The sequence below is a fragment of the Pseudopipra pipra genome, chromosome 4 (genome assembly GCF_036250125.1).
Source record: "Pseudopipra pipra isolate bDixPip1 chromosome 4, bDixPip1.hap1, whole genome shotgun sequence".
NCBI lineage: Eukaryota > Metazoa > Chordata > Aves > Passeriformes > Pipridae > Pseudopipra > Pseudopipra pipra.
The window spans coordinates 31,260,031-31,276,146 of NC_087552.1; the positions used below are offsets into that span (position 1 = coordinate 31,260,031).

Here is a 16,116-nt window from a genome sequence, read left to right on the forward strand (position 1 = left end):
CAATGCATGGAATAATGTGATAAATAAATGGGTAAATATATTGCATAAACAAATTTTAACTATTGGCGCAGTTGCCACTGAGTTTTAATCTCAGTTCTGATATCATAGAATCCTTTAGGTTGGAAAAGACCTCTAACATCCAGTCCAACCAGTAATCTAACACTACCAAGTCCAACACTAAACCATGCCCCAAAGTAGTACATCCAGGGATAGTAACTCAGCCACTTTCCAGGGGAGTCAATTCCAGTGTTTGACAACCCTTTCCCTGAAGAAGTGTTTCCTAATATCCAATCTAAACCTCCCCTAGTGCAACTTGAGGCCATTTCCTCTCGTCCTGTCACTTGTTACCAGGGGGAAGAGACCAACCTGCATCAGACTACTGCCTCCATTCAGGAACTTGTAGAGAGCAATAGGGTCCTCTCCGAGCCTCCTTTTTCTTCAGGCTAAACAACCCCAGCTCCCTCAGCCACTCCTCATACGATTTGTGCTCCAGATCCTTCACCAGCTTTGTTGCCCTTCTCTGGACACACTCCAGCACCTCAATGTCCTTCTTGTAATGAGGGACCCAAAGCTGAGCACAGGATTTGAGGTGTGGCCTCACCAGTGCCAAGTACAGAGGGACAATCACTGCCCTGATCCTGCTGGCCACACTATTGCTGATACAGTCCAGGATGCCATTGGCCTTCTTGGCCACCTGGGCACATTGCTGGCTCATGTTCAGCTGCTGGCAAGCAGAACCTCCAGGTCCTTTTCCACTGAGAAGCTTTCCAGCCACTCTGCTCTCAGCCTGTGGCACTGTATATGGTTGATGTGAGCCAAGAGCAAGATCCAGCACCTGGTCTTGTTAAACCTCATACAACTGGCCTCAGCCCATGGACCCAGCTTGTCCTGATCCCTCTATGGAGCCTTCCTGTCCTCCAACAGATCAACACTCCCACTCAGCTTGGTGTCATCTGCAAACTGACTGAGGGTGCACTCAATCCCTCACCCAGATTGTTGATCAAGATATAAAGATATCTACAATTCAAGATGGGTGTTCCCCAGTCAGAGAGAGTGTTCAGAAACCAACAGGAATCATAACAGGAACAAAAAATGGAAAAAATATGCCCAATGTGTCCGTATTATTTACATTTAAGAGACCTTTCAGGGAAGACATTGATTGTTTTATGTATGCAGGAAAAAACCCCACGTTTGTTAAACAGCTCTTCAATACAACATGAAAATAATAAAATTGTAATGGTCAAAAAATGTCAGATGACAGGAAGAAAGCAGAGCAGAGTAAAGGTGCAGAAGTTTAAACACCGACGATAACAAAAAACTATTAACCTAGGCATGAGATAGATTTTCCTTGCTGAACTGTTTCCTGTTTTCAAACAGTGACATTTTCTAAAAATATAAATCAATACAGAGCAGCCTAACATTTTATGCAGGAAATCATAACAGGTAACCACAAGGATCCTTCTGGATGCCTGGGTGCTGCTGGTGAATGCAATGAAGACTCTCATGAACCACTGGCCTTCTCATTTCAAGTGCACTCGCCCTTGTCATAACATTTTCACAACATGATGGCAGCAATTATCTCAGTTATTTGCACAGATACGTATTATGAGGAAAACATTTTTATATAATTTTATATATACTATATAAACATTACATAAAATGTATCTATAAAATGTGTTTTTATATAAATACATGGGGCTTATGCCTCTGATTAAGTTTATCAGGTAAAACACAGAGAGCTTGCTGCTGCCAAGTGGAAGCCCAGGTGACAGGCAGCAAACTCAAGCAGGGTACATTGTGGTGTTATGCAGGAAACGAACATTTCCTTCCTTAACCACACAGGATTCTGCAGGCCAATAAGCAAAAGAAAGTCAGATTAGAGAGAAACTTTACTCAGTAGTTTATAAGGAGTAAAAAGTAGAAGGAAAAAGAACAAATATATCCAAAAGTTAAGATGAGCTGCGTAACAACACCTATGGCAGTAGCAGTTGCTATTTTGTTGAGTATCACTTGGTATCTCTTGGTATTGTGTAGTCATGAAAGTGTGCTCCTCATACATACAAGAAGACCAAACTGTGCTGCACTGGGAATGCCTGCTGAGGAGCCAGGTTTACATCTAACACATAAACATCAACTAGGGGATTCAGCCATCACTGCCCATAGTGGCGGCACAAAGCAAGTTTCATAGAGTATAGCACACAGCAAGGTAATTCAGCCAGAGTTAGGAGACCATACTAGAATACATATGACAAGAAACATATCTGAAATGCTAAAAATAAGTCTACCAGGTTTGAATCTCTTAGGATGAGTCTAATCTTCAACAGGTAGAACCAGAAATCACTTGTAAATACAGCTGATGAGTCTACTAACACTCCTTTTTCTTCTCAAAAGTAGCATATCAATTAGTCGTGCTTATTTTGACTCTGGTAATTGATTCATGCTTGCATAGATATATTTCCATAAAACTTAACACAGAATGCGTTCCTGTGGTTAAATGTCGGTTTATTAATGAATTGGCAACATTAATGTTGCATTATCAGTTTTACTGTGTAATCATGACCTAGAGCAGTGCCAGCTCAAGTAGCTTTCTAAACTGTGCTGATCCTTCAGGTACAGAGTTAAAACTGAGCTGCACCATGAATCAAGAACAATTCCTAAATACGGTTTGCTACCTGGCTCCCCAACAATTCTTGCAGAAGCACAGCTTGGGGACAGAGCTCAGACAAAAATGACCAGCGCTGCATCAAAACAATACGCAGAGCAACTATCAGGCCACATAGAGATTGTGCATATCTTTCAGAGGGCTTCCTTTAGGCTAAACCAGCTTGTTTCAGTTTGTGTCAAATATGCATTAAAAAAAGAAAGAAAAAACTTGCATTTATCATTGAAGACAATAAAAAAAGCTTCAGAACTGACCACTACCAAAAATTATGCTCTGCTCTGTCTGTACATAATTTGAGTGCAGCTATTTACAAAGCACTTTGACAAGTTTCCAATTCAGAGACTTAAAAATATATTTTTGAGTGTAAGAATTTCCTACATTAAATATTGTCAAAACTGGACATATCATACTGAATAAATCATACTAAATCCAACAAAACTGATACAGTGAAATAAAAACAATAATTTCAGTTATAAAAAGCCAATCCAATGATATGAAATATGGCAGTATTTCACTCCAAATTAGAAAGCATATACTTCAGTACCTTGAAGAGTAGAATTATAGACATAAAATTATATAATTTACTAAAAACTCATGCGAAAACATTATGACTTTTCAAAATTCAAAGATGTTAGCTCTGATACTTTAAACATTCAAGTGAATTGCATACTAATGCTATTAACAAAAACATATTGCTGCAGATCCCAGAAGCAAATGTTTAACCTATTTACCTGTTCAGGTGCCTCTTCAATTCTGATTATCCACCTCTGTATGTTTTTGCTCATACTCAACCTGTTAACCTACGTCAACTGACTTTTTTTATTATTTTGTTTTGCTTTACATCAGGTTTTAATTATTTTTTTTTTTAAGAAAATTTAAAAATTTGAGGGGGTTTTGTTTTTTGAATAATGAGAGGAAGTTAGGTGTTCTATTACCAATGAATGATTAAACAAAAGAAATTAGTACATAGGCTTAGGAACAACATTCTTCCAGAAGCACACTGGCCTGCTCCTCTTTCTTATTAGTAAGTATTACTGCTTTCATTATTCTTTCAGTTTTTGCTGCTGCTGAGTTAATGGAAATCCTCCTTCCTGACGAATTTGGAAAATATAGCGAACTACTAACGTACACTGCAGCCAATACACCAAAACCTTTTACTTTAATGTAAAACGTTAGATTATATAAGTAGAAATAAAGATATGAAAGTTAATTTCCAGATTCTTATTGCAAATCACAAGTTCTCAACCATCAGCACACAATTTACAAGGTCCTCATAAGCAGACATTATGTAACTTAATGACTGCCTAACACACTTTTTTTAACATGTATTTTGTCCACAAATTCACTAGAACCTGGATGGAAGCAAAAACTTTCTGTTTCACAGTTTTCCAACCTTTTTTTCCATTACAATGTTTTTATCTAAATGAACCAGATCTTCTCACAGAATGCCTCATATGCACGATTTCTTACCTTCCTTCTTGCCTGCTTGGAGAAGGAAAATATAAAAAATGCCAGGAGGGTCTTATGTAAAAATATTTATAAAGAAACACCTTAGTCTTCTGAACATAGCCATCAAGAGTGCTATTCCTTAAAATGCACAGGGGTATTTACTCACGTCAAATGCATGCAAATAATTTGATTACTAACAGTTAAAACAGCATAGTTTTTGTGGACTGCATAAATTCTTCATCATAATCTCTTTAGGAAGTAAAACCTTTGTTTCATCGTAAAACTTTAAATTATGTTAAATATGCAATTTTTTTTCCAAAATCTGAAGTTAATTAGGCTGAAGAACGCAAAAAAAAAAGTAGCTTCTCACCTTTGTCTTCATGTAGAATGGAGATGACTGGTGAATGGGCAAGTCCATGAGGCTATTGGAATTTGTGACACTGTTACTGTTAGCATGTTCATCTTCTCTACTGCTGTCATCAGACTGATCAAAATCATCACTCTCCTGATCCATTTCCTCCTCCTCTTCCACCTCCTCCTCTTGATCACCAGCATGTTCATCATCATCTTCCTCTTGATTACAAGTGGATTCTTCATCCACTGTAATAAGTCTATTATTATTTTCTTCTAACTGTTCCTGCTGAGACTCATGCCTGTCATCAAATCCAGGTTCTTCTCCTCCTATCTCTCCATTCCTCCCAATGTGCTGCTCCTCTTGTTGTCGTCTTTGCTGCTGCTCTTCCTCTTCTACGACTCGATTCATCTGCTCCTCATCTACTTGGCTTGAGGAAGCATTACCTCGAAGAGATCCACCAGTTCGTCGCCTCTTGCTGCCCACAGAGAGCAGTTCCTGATTCATTTCCAAAAGCCAGCTTGCTACTTCTTGGACCTTGGCTAGGCTATCTGAAGATGCAAATGCTTTCACATTCTAAGGAGATAAAGAAAAAGTGGAAAATTACAGAAGTTAGTTCTTTAATCAGATAAAGCAGTAAAAACCTATTTCATTGTATTATTCCTGACAACTTCAAATTCCAGGAAACAAGGAATAATTTCTACTTGACACACAACTAGAAAAACCCAAACAAACTGCAGGCAACTTTCTAGCAAGAGAATTATTTCTTTTGTCAAACAGTCTAATGGTCTCTGTAAGCACCAGATTCTGCAAAATTCAGAGTAACTACTTGGCCTCCTAGAGAATCCATGAGAACCATTAGCATTCATGTTAATAGAAGATTCAAGTATGTGAAATTACTGTCTAATTGGACACAGATAATTTCCAATGGCATTTATTTTCCTTCTCATTTGATTACAGACTTTATATATTACTCGCAAGTGAACTGTTATTGGGCTTACGCATTAAGAGCAGGCATATTTTCAGGTATAATTGAAAGTTTCATTTCTTGTCACTCTAATTTTCTTTCAGATAAATAAAAAAGAGAACACCAATTAAAGAATACAGCCTTATCACTGCCAATTCTTAAGCTGGCCACAGAGATGCCCAGTGGTCAGAAGCAGACTAACCAGCCCGTGTGGCCCAGAAATGGCATACACCTCACCTGGAAAAAAAATCACTGTTAGCAGTAAAACTCTAAGAAGCTACAATAATTGTTAAATGAGACTCTGAGAAGTTACAAAGAGGCCAAATTTAGGTGCATATTAATAGAAACTGAAAAATACTAATGCAATTTCCAAATTATCCACATATTCAGCTACACATGTTCATCCAAGCAATATATAAGAACACAGGGGTATAACACATACTAATTAGTTCTTAAATTTGATATTAGATTTCCAGCTATACATATACAGCCTTTGAGGCTGGTCCATCCAGACTGCAGTTTCCCTAGATTCAAGCGATGTGTTGAGTAGGTGAAGTTGGACATGAACTCAACAAGTAATCAAATTCACTGTACATACACAGGCTGCCCATGAAAAAGTGTGCAAAGAGAAAACAAGTAGCTTTGTCATCGTGTGTAGAGCTACCTTTGCTTCATGACAATTGTAAAAACTTTCATCTTATTGATAAGTAGGGACAAAATATCAGAAATCATAGCTCTATGAAAATTTTCAGTGTGTTGTATTATAAAAGTCACAGAAATGTATTTACAGATGTTTTTCTAGTCTTGCTCTGAGGTGGATTCATAGTTGGAATTCTGTAACTCTCTGCATCTGTCTTCCTCAAGGAAACATTACTTATATCCCAAAGACATGGTTCTCAAGTTTCCACATATCTACCTAGATGACAATTCCCCCAAATAAAACCTTATAAGGTCAAAAGCTGAAATATTGTGTCCAAAGAAAGCATCCATTAGTGATTAGCTCCAATCAGTGAATGAGAAGCTAATACTAAAAGGCAATTAAGCTGCATACATTCAATGGAATGTGCTGACTTGTTTTCACCAGTGGAAGAAAAGCATTAGGACACTTAGGGCACATAACCCAAACCAAAAGCTAATGTCTCTGTTCTTATGTTCAAGAGGCATCAAAAGCAAATGTGTTTCATTTTCTATATGCAGTAACCACCACTTGAGAAAGATGCCACAAAGAGTGTGCTGTAAGAGAAATGTTTTCACTTAACATGTTTCCCCAAAACCCAGAAACCTTAGCATATTGGAGTGATGTTTAATAACAATATTTCGACAAATGTCAAATTCAGTTGCATATATAATCTGACATTAATACAACCTATTTATCAGACTTGCGACATAGTTTAGGCATTATGAACAAGACAACACTACAATCTTCTTTTCTCATGAAAAGAGAAAAGTCTTGGAAATTTTGAAGTATTAAATAATGTAAAAATCAGTAATTAAAAAGTAAAAAAAAAAAAAGAGATTGAACAAGAGGCTTACATTGTCACAATCTAGCAATTTTAGCTTCCACCACAAACGATTCTCTAAGTAGCCATGAATGAAGCTTAAAAGTTTTAATTGCATTTTTTCAGTATCAGCAGCATTATATATGCATCAATTATTGGTTTAGGATGTACTTGATAAAACTGCAAATGCTGCATTTGTTTCAATAATTTAATACATACTTTCAATCTGTATCTGTAAGCAACAAACATAAAAGGTCAGCATTGAAACACTTAAGTAATCAAATGCAAAAATCTGCTAAATGTTTAAGTGACAAAAATATCACTGTTGTTACTGTTATACCCAAATAAAATTCCAGCCAATTAAAAAAATGAACGTACTATAGTACTATTATAAATTTTTAATTATTCCTACATTTTTGAGTGACCATCAATTCATGAAATTAGCTTCAGTCATAAGTGACTTCCATTTACTCTGCATTTGCATGAATTAACTTAACTTGGTTTTTCAAGAAACCTGTAAAAATACATTATCAAAATTTAATTACAAGCAGTGCTACATCAGAAATCATCAGTATGCAGAGAGGTGATGCATTTGCTAAAGAACAGATGGATGCACATTATCTGAGAGATTTAAAACATTAAAGCTGCCTTCTGTCATGTAAGTGCTTTCAGAATTAACTACTGTCAGCTAATACACAAGATACAATCATTTCCATATATAAGGTAGATAAGGAATAAGACAGGATTATTACTATTGTGCAGGAAGAAGTGTATTTACAAATTAACTTCCAGAGAACTGAAATGCTGTGTTTTTAGCTACAGTGCCTCCTTCATTTACATGGTCAGAGACCAAAATGACACAAATCAGCTAAATCCCAGTAGATCCACTGAGGAAGGCTGTTGTTTTTCCTACCTGCCTCAAACCTCAAAGAAATTTTTTTAGTCAAACACCTAAACACGGCAGTGCAGTGGTAAGGCTTTGCGTAAACTTGTAAAACTCATTAAACTTGGTCAATGAGTCTAACTTGGCAATTCCCAAGTAAGCTTCTTCACACTTGCAGTCAGTTGTAGGGGAAAGCAGAAGGCAAGGAATCCCTAAGGAAAGTGTAAGTCCCCAGACTCGTTGAACTGCTAACTTAAGAACTGATCAATGCATTTCCAAACTCTGTTGAAGGCTGAATGCACCCCACACCTATACTGAATACTAAATGCTGCTTAACCAGAATTCTTCAACTTTATCCATTAAATTTTCACAGGAGATAGGTTATGAAAATAAACATGAACAACAGCTGCTCAAAACCACCTGTAAGAAATGCCAATCAACACTGGAAAACTACAGGGAGAACTCCTCAAGGTTATCTGTCACAACAGGTGGCACCCTGTACCGAGAAGATGACCACTTCACTTCTTGCTCTAGTGCCGAAATATCTCTATCCTGCTAACACAGATAAAAAGTTGTTAAATATTTTTAACCTGTAAAACCACATAACTATGGGAAAATCTGGAAATTTCCATCAGTTCTACTGATTTTTATTATTCCTTTTTTATCACTTGAAACTCCTAAGAAAAAAAAAGGAAATGAGTTGAGTGTGGAGAGGTGGGGGTTGGGGGTGGCAGGGTTTGTTTTTTAACAAAATGTAATAGATCTTGAAAAGGTTTTAAAGAATTAACTTTGAAACTAGTGAGTCAGACTGACTTGGATACTAACCTAAATCATGCTAGTACTGATCACGACCGCAACTATTGAAAAGACAGAATGGTTACAGTCACAACATGGTTTATGGGCAGTGGATGCTCCTAGAACAAATCTTTTGAGATTACAGATTTAGTGGACAAAGACAATTGGACTAACACAAAAACTTCTATAGATACCTGATTAAATCCTTAATTATTAATATACCTCATATTTTACCATGATATTTAACTGAGTAATACTGAATTGAGGTGAAAGAAAGTAAAAAAGGAACATCCCACCCAAGCTAAGAATCTCCCATGATTTCATTTCAACATCCCAATCTACCTTCTGAAAAAAAATAAAGATAAGATCCTTATAAGAACACTATGCCCAAGACAGACAGCGGTGCACTGGAAACTTAAAGCTAGGCCCTCATGAGTAAGCAAAATGTTGATTAGAACAAGACTGAAATACAGCTTTAAAAACTTTCAATAACTTTTCTTCAAAATAAAATACATCATTAACAATGCATGTCATTCTACAAGCACACATTGTTTTTTTAAAAAATTATAAACTACTTGACTCCAAGCTCCAGAACAAAATAGCAGCTAAAAAGATTCTCTGCTTCTGCTTCACTATTAACCTCCCAGAAAAGCTTTGCCAACACTTCATAGAGCAGCACACGCAACTTTTCTGTTGTGTTAGAAATTATCCTGCTCCTTTTTTCACTATCTCAAGATACTTCAACAATCAATTCATGTTGTTTATTCAGTGCAAAGTGGTCAGAGCAACAAACTCTAAAAGAAAGTGCTCCTTTAATTACTTACTTATGTCAAACATAAATCTGACAGCACACAAAAAATAGATTTAGTATTCATTAAATTTAAAAAAACCACAAAGTTTCCCACGTAAATTTATTTAGGTCCAGTTGTGTCTAATCTTCTTTTGTGGCCAGTTTTAATTATCCCCCTCCCTGTTGAAATCCAGTCCCAACTTTGCATCTACCTTCTGAAGCTTTTCATCAAGTCCTGGTGTCCTGACCTCTCCTTCTAAATATGTTTCTGAACAAAGATACTTGCAGTTTTCCCACCACACACAGTCTACTGTAAGATGTCTCTCCCTCCTGTTCACTTGCTTCTATCAACCCCTCAATCCTATTTCAACAGACCTTACCCTTTCTCTTCCTATTTCATCATCCAAACTTACTTCTTCCTCCCAGGACTTCCTCTGAACACCTCTCCTTTAATCCCAGGCCTCAGTCTCCCAGTTCCCTTTAGCCTTCAGTGCTACTTCAGAGTTTCAGACACAGATCTGTTCTGATCCATTCCCCATAGAAAATGAATAGATTTGGAAGAAAGACAACAGTTGATGATACATGAGTGGTGAGGGCATGACAGAGCCATGTCCCTTGCTATCAGTCATGGGGACAAACACACAGAAGCCATTAAAAAGAAAACTCTGTCTTAACTCTGAGCACAAAAGACAAAGGAGTATGGAGGACCTATAATCCTACCTCTTTTGGGACATATATGTGAAGTATTTAATACAGGATGAAATACGAAATAGCACACAAAATCCACTAGAGAACAAGAATACAAAAAGGAGTTTAGAAAATGAGTAAATGATACAAGAATTTATACCTATTTAGCAGTACTTAAGCTAAGTGGCATGATAAGGAAATATCACAGATAGAAGAAAAATGAATATACCTTTTATGAGCAAGAGTTGCAAGAGTTAAGAAGAAACAGTCTGAGCTACAAGTGGTCACATACTTGATCTTCAGACTATGGTAAAATATATATGATCATGTCTAATTATTTTATGCACATCAAGATATTTTATGTCACTAAAAAGACAAGAGTCCAGCATTCAGATTGCATTCTTCTGACTTTCAGCTACATTCACATATAGATTTCCATCTGCAGATGTCCAAATCCTCTTTAAAACTCAACTGCTAAATCAAAGATAACATTTTCTGTTCAGAAGGGTTTAGTTCTGTTAGTGTAAAAATAAATTATTTCATTTTATGGATCTATCATTTCTTCTCTTTAAATTTTTTTTTCCCTAGAGTTTCCACATGATCTCCATTTCTGCACATTTAACATCATCACAGAACATTAACTTTTCATGTCAAGTCTTCATTCAGAAACAAATAACGTATTGTATGAGTATGCGGGTAAACAAAACTCTTTGCAGCCACTGCTGTAAAAGCCCAACCTCTTTGAAATAGGTTCACTTAACCCTCACAGATAGTGACTGTGGGTAGAGTGGGAAAAGCTGCAAAAGGTGCAATGAGCTTCCTTGCTGTGTACAGGTAGGGCATACACAGATTCATCCCATTCCCATGAGCAACACAACCACCGGCAAAGTTCAGACACACACAACAAATACTTTTTTGTTTCAAAAAGAAGAAAAACATCATAGCAAATAATCAGTGAATAATGTCTTACAGAAGTTACGTTTTTACCTTAAAATTTGACACATAAGAAAATGTGAATTACTGTGAGATGCTGTGGCAAAGATGGGGTAGAGATAAGAGGGAAATCTGAAAGTGACCCATAAGGAAATGGTTGAAAGCCTCCATCATATAGTAATAAGAAAGCTGTATTAAAAAAAAAAATAATAATAACTAATTTTCCTCAAAGCCATATCCCAACAGACAAGTTATTAACATACCAGTACAGTGTTATTGTAGAAGTGGGGAGCTCAAGTCTATATATCACGAACCCTGTTCATATCTCTTAGCTCCCTGAAAGTGAAAACTAACAGGAAAAATTACAAAAATTAGTCCTTATTTTTAATTCTGCGTTGTTATGTTTTCATCAACTGAATGGATACAATTTCGAATAAAATCATTTACATTTCTTGAAAGATATCATAGGGGACAACAATTCACAGCAGGAGGAGATGAGTATTATGGTTGATCTTACTATGTTCATATAAATAATTATGTTATTTTTAGTATTTATATTAATAACTGTTATACAGAAGATGGCTGGTTTGTCTTTTCACTAACAACTTCTTAAAGAAAAATAATTAAGCTTTAAAATGTGACAAGTTAACTATCATATGAAACTAATGAAAGGCTTCTCTCCCCTTTTCCTCAGAAAAAGGAAAGCAGTAAAAAAGCTTTGAGTTATTTAAAGGGTGCCAAGTTTTCCAACAAGTATTGAAAACAAAACAGGCAAGTTCTCCATATAATCCTGCGTGCTTCACTTAGTATCAAGCAGTGTCTATTTTCTCATTGAAAGGACCTCTGTGGTACAAAAGTAAAGCACACAGTTTTCAATTACATCATCTTAACCTTTCCACTTGGACAACTGTACCACTACTTGGGTTCTTGTATAAAAATTTTTACCTCTCCAAATAAAAAATTCTTACCTTGCATAATTAATGAATACCTGCTTATTTTTTCCCCACAAATTAGATTACTACAGGAGGCCTATACTACTATTGCTATCCATACAGTGCAAGCATTCTTGTTTGCTCAATTTAGAACAGCACATTTCTATCTGTTAATATTTCAGTCTCATGTAAACTATGCTTTCTGTGCATACTAAGAAGGGAAGAGTTTCCTGCCAAAAGCAAACTTCCAGCAACACAAACCCAGTATCTTTAGGTACACTACTTGAGAAGCACCGGGGCTGAAAAATTCTCAATTTAGAAAATTAGGCAGGCCCTTTATTATATTCCCTTCAAATTTAAAGATGCAGTTGCATGGCTACTTAGCAAAGGCTAGGAATGTACAAACAGAATCATCAAGTCTACACTGAAACTAGGCAGGTTTTAGCCAGCACTTTGGTAATACTTTTTGCCTCTGTGTCACCGTGGAGCAGAGAGGAGGTGACAGCAGCTCTTGCTTGTGTATATTTCCAGGGAGAGACAGTCAGCCAACCATGCTCTGGTAGCTGCACTTGTGCTGCATGTTCTGCAGTTGTTAAATGTGTGTGTTAAACTAAGATGGAGTGTATTTCTAATTTAAGACTTAAAGTGGTGATGAATTTACTATCTTTCTAGTAAGCTATTACAGTGAGTAATTATCATCATAGTTAATTCCATTTGGATTTTTCTCATTTCAGCATTTAGTGATCGGATATTACTTCTTGTCTATTAGATAAAATCCTTGTTCACCTAGATAGTTGGGAAGAACGGAGTTATTTCTGTACAGTAATCACATTTCCTGTTTACTTAAAATAAATGTTACTGAATGATTGTTTTAGACTTCATAGTTGAGGTTTCCGGTTCCTACTGTTGGTACCTATAATTCAGTGTGTGTTAACTCGGAGAGTTTTCCACAACCCAGTAACACTCCAGCATGGCTTAACTGAAGGTCACTACTAGAAAGCCTTATTTCTCCTCAGAGTCCTTTCCTATGGATGAAAGGCCTTGAGCTACATAAAGACATCCTCAGCAGTTGTTCTGGGCAGCTGGGGAGCTCCTTGTATGCAGTGCTGTTGATGATGCTGTAAAACTGACCCCAAGGACTTCTGTTACAGAGAATATAGGTGGTCTGGTCTGGGGACAGACAAGCACATGTAGAAAGTAGAACAATGCTTAGTACCATGGAGATTTCAAGCCAGCTTGGAAAGCGCTAACTACCACAGACTCACAACCTTAGTTTACTTACTTGTTGAAAAGAAGGGTGAATTCCAACCTCAAATTATCCAAATCTGTTAAGTTTTAAGGAGTGTTTAGTCTCCTTTTGCACTGTAAGAGGATTCATGATCCTTTTTCATAGAGAAATTCTGTATCGCATGTGTATCCATTATGAAGAGGGATAGTACAACTACCAGGCTTAAAATACAGGCTAGTATTGTATGTCCAAAATGGTCTTAATATACATTTTTCTTCAGCATCCACAATATTGCTGAATGTGGCCCTGGGGCTGGGATGCACTTCCAATGGGAAAACCTACAGGCCTTAGCAGTAGGGTATGCTGAACCACTTTATGTACTTGTTCACACAGTCTGTCACCCAGCCTGGCGCTGCTTTGCAAAGTTGTATCATCGGAGCAACACATGAATAACTTCCAAGCAGAGCTGCTCATTATTAATGCAAACTATTCTGAAGGCAAAAGCAAAAGAGCATTTGGCAGCAAGAACATTGCCATTAAGATGTTTGTCTGAAAACCTCAAAGTGATTTCTAAAGTACCCAAGTGACTTCTCTGTCTTGGTTTCTTTCCTGTCCACTAATCATAAAAGTAATTCTGGGTACATTTCCCGAAATTAAGGGGTTTACTGATACTGAATTGCAATTTTACCATATGGCTGGTGTCAGTTTCTGGCAAAACGGTGGCACAATTTCTTGGACTAAAACTACAACTCAAATGCTGCTGAACTGCAGCACAAACAGGCAGACACACAGAAGAGCAGATACACACATATACAAAAAAAAATCAACTTAGAACACATGGCAGAAAAGATGGACCAAAAAAGGTCATCTTTAACTGAACTGGGGGAATAGACCTTGAGGACAAATAGCAGCTAAATTTAGTTAAATTTAAATTTAATTCCATTATACTGAAATGGAAGGAAGGGCAGGAAATTAACACCAAGTACTAAACTGTTCCCTATCTCAAAGCTATTTGAGATTAGAGTCCTCTAATGTGGAATGACAACACACAAAAGCATTCTAGTGGCTAAAAAGAAGACAGCAGGATTGAAGCTGAGGAAAGTGAGAATCAAAAACCATGGCTACTCTTTAAGAATGTTTTTCTTTGAACGACTAAAACCAGTTTAAAGTAAATGTCCCCTTTTCAAGCAGCTCTTATACTACCTCTAATCAGCAAGAATAGTCAACTACCTTTATTCTCAAGAAACTTCAAGGCACAGAACAGTATTTTCAAGCCTCTTAATAATGACTAATGAAGTCATGGAGAAGCAATGCAGGTTATGCCATGAAAATTCCAAATCTCACTATTCTGTTCAGTTGCAGGCTTCTGCATCAGACTAACCCCCTAAAAATAATTATAAGGTTATTGTAAAAATAAAGAATATCCTACCAAGATTAAATAGTCATCTCTTTATTCAGATACTACACCTTTTTTTAAAACTTTTTTTAAATTCCCAGTCTTTCTATATTATTTCAAGCATACAAGACAAGAAACAAGAGAAGAAGAATGAAGCCCCCAAGTCTTTCCAAGCTGTCAACAACAATTTTTACCTCAAGATCCACAGTGGACAATGCTTATTACAGGCTACTGCCCAAAATTTTTATTTTAATTTCCTATTTGTAGTTGTTCTTCAGACTTTTTTTAAAGAATAGGCAAGACCTGGGTGTGTTAGGACGACCACTGCCAGCAGGTCGAGGCAGGTGATCCTGCCCCTCTACTCAGCCCTGGTGAGGACACATCTGGAGTGCTGTGCCCAGTTCTGGGCTCCTCAGTACAAGAGAGACATGGAGCTCCTGGAGCAGTCCGGCGAAGGGTAACAATGATGATGAGGAGACTGGAGCATCTCTCTTACGAGGAAAGGCTGAGGAAGCGGGGCCTATTCAACCTCAAGAGACAACTGAGAGTGGAGCTCATCAGTGTCTATAAGTATCTGAAGGGAGGGTGTCAAGAGGATGGAGCCAGGCTCTTCTTGATGCCGAGCAACAGGACAAGAGGCAATGGGCAGAAACTGATGCACAGGAAATTCCACCTGAATATGAGGAAGAACTTCATTACTGTGCAGGTGACTGTAGAACAGATTGCCCAGAGAGGTTGTGGAGTCACTCTCACTGGAGATATTCAAGAACTCTCTGGATGCAATTCTGTGCAATGTGTCCCAGGATGACCCTCCCTGAGCAGCGAGGTTGGACCACATGACCCACTGTGGTCCTTTCCAACCTGACTCATTCTGTGATTCGGTGATTGAGCCCTAATCACATTGAGGTGATGTAGCCCTAATTGCTAGGGTGAAAACAATGAAGTAATTTTATCAGTACTGTTAAAGCAGACGGGAATAAAAGGCTGTAATATAATAAAGACAAAGACATTTCTTGTTTGTGTTTGATTCACCAGTTATAAACTGAATTTGTGAGATAAGAAAAGGTAGCTGGGGTCAGATTGAGGTAGAAAACAACACAAGATATTAACACTAGTGTATTTTACCATTTTGGTGGGAAAAACTACAGCTCAGCCTTATTGCTGTCAGGTTGCTCTAAAAGAACAAGGAGTAATACATATTTTATGAAGAATGCCTATCTGTCTGCAATCCCAATTCATATCTTATAAATTGTTCAGCTGTGTACATTCAATCGGATTTGTGCAGTATCCACTGGTCAATATTGTCTCCATTTTGAATGCCATATTTTCAAAGATGAACTCTGCATTGTACTTTCTTCCAAAGCTAGTCAATGAATACGTTAAATGCCTTTGCATCAACATCAGATAAGGAGGAGTCTTTGATCTGCACTTTTTTATAAAAGCAAGAAATACAAAAAGAAACACAACAGCAGCATTTACTGGACTTGCTGAAATCTCTCAATAAATGGGTTTGTCTGCATTCTCAGCATTTTCAGCAGTAGAA

The 16,116-nt window shown here is 37.1% G+C and overlaps 1 protein-coding gene across 3 annotated transcripts in view; it reads right to left on the reverse strand.

The window, feature by feature from the left end:
• FBXW7 (F-box and WD repeat domain containing 7) overlaps positions 1–16,116 on the reverse strand; it is a 179,241-nt gene that overhangs the window by 96,117 nt on the left and 67,008 nt on the right. For all 3 annotated transcript variants that reach the window (XM_064652236.1, XM_064652240.1, XM_064652241.1), the window contains one exon: positions 4,482–5,039. In XM_064652236.1, coding sequence (XP_064508306.1) covers positions 4,482–4,970 — 489 coding nt within the window. In that variant the 5' untranslated portion in view covers positions 4,971–5,039. Of the gene's footprint in view, positions 1–4,481; positions 5,040–16,116 lie in introns of those variants that run through there.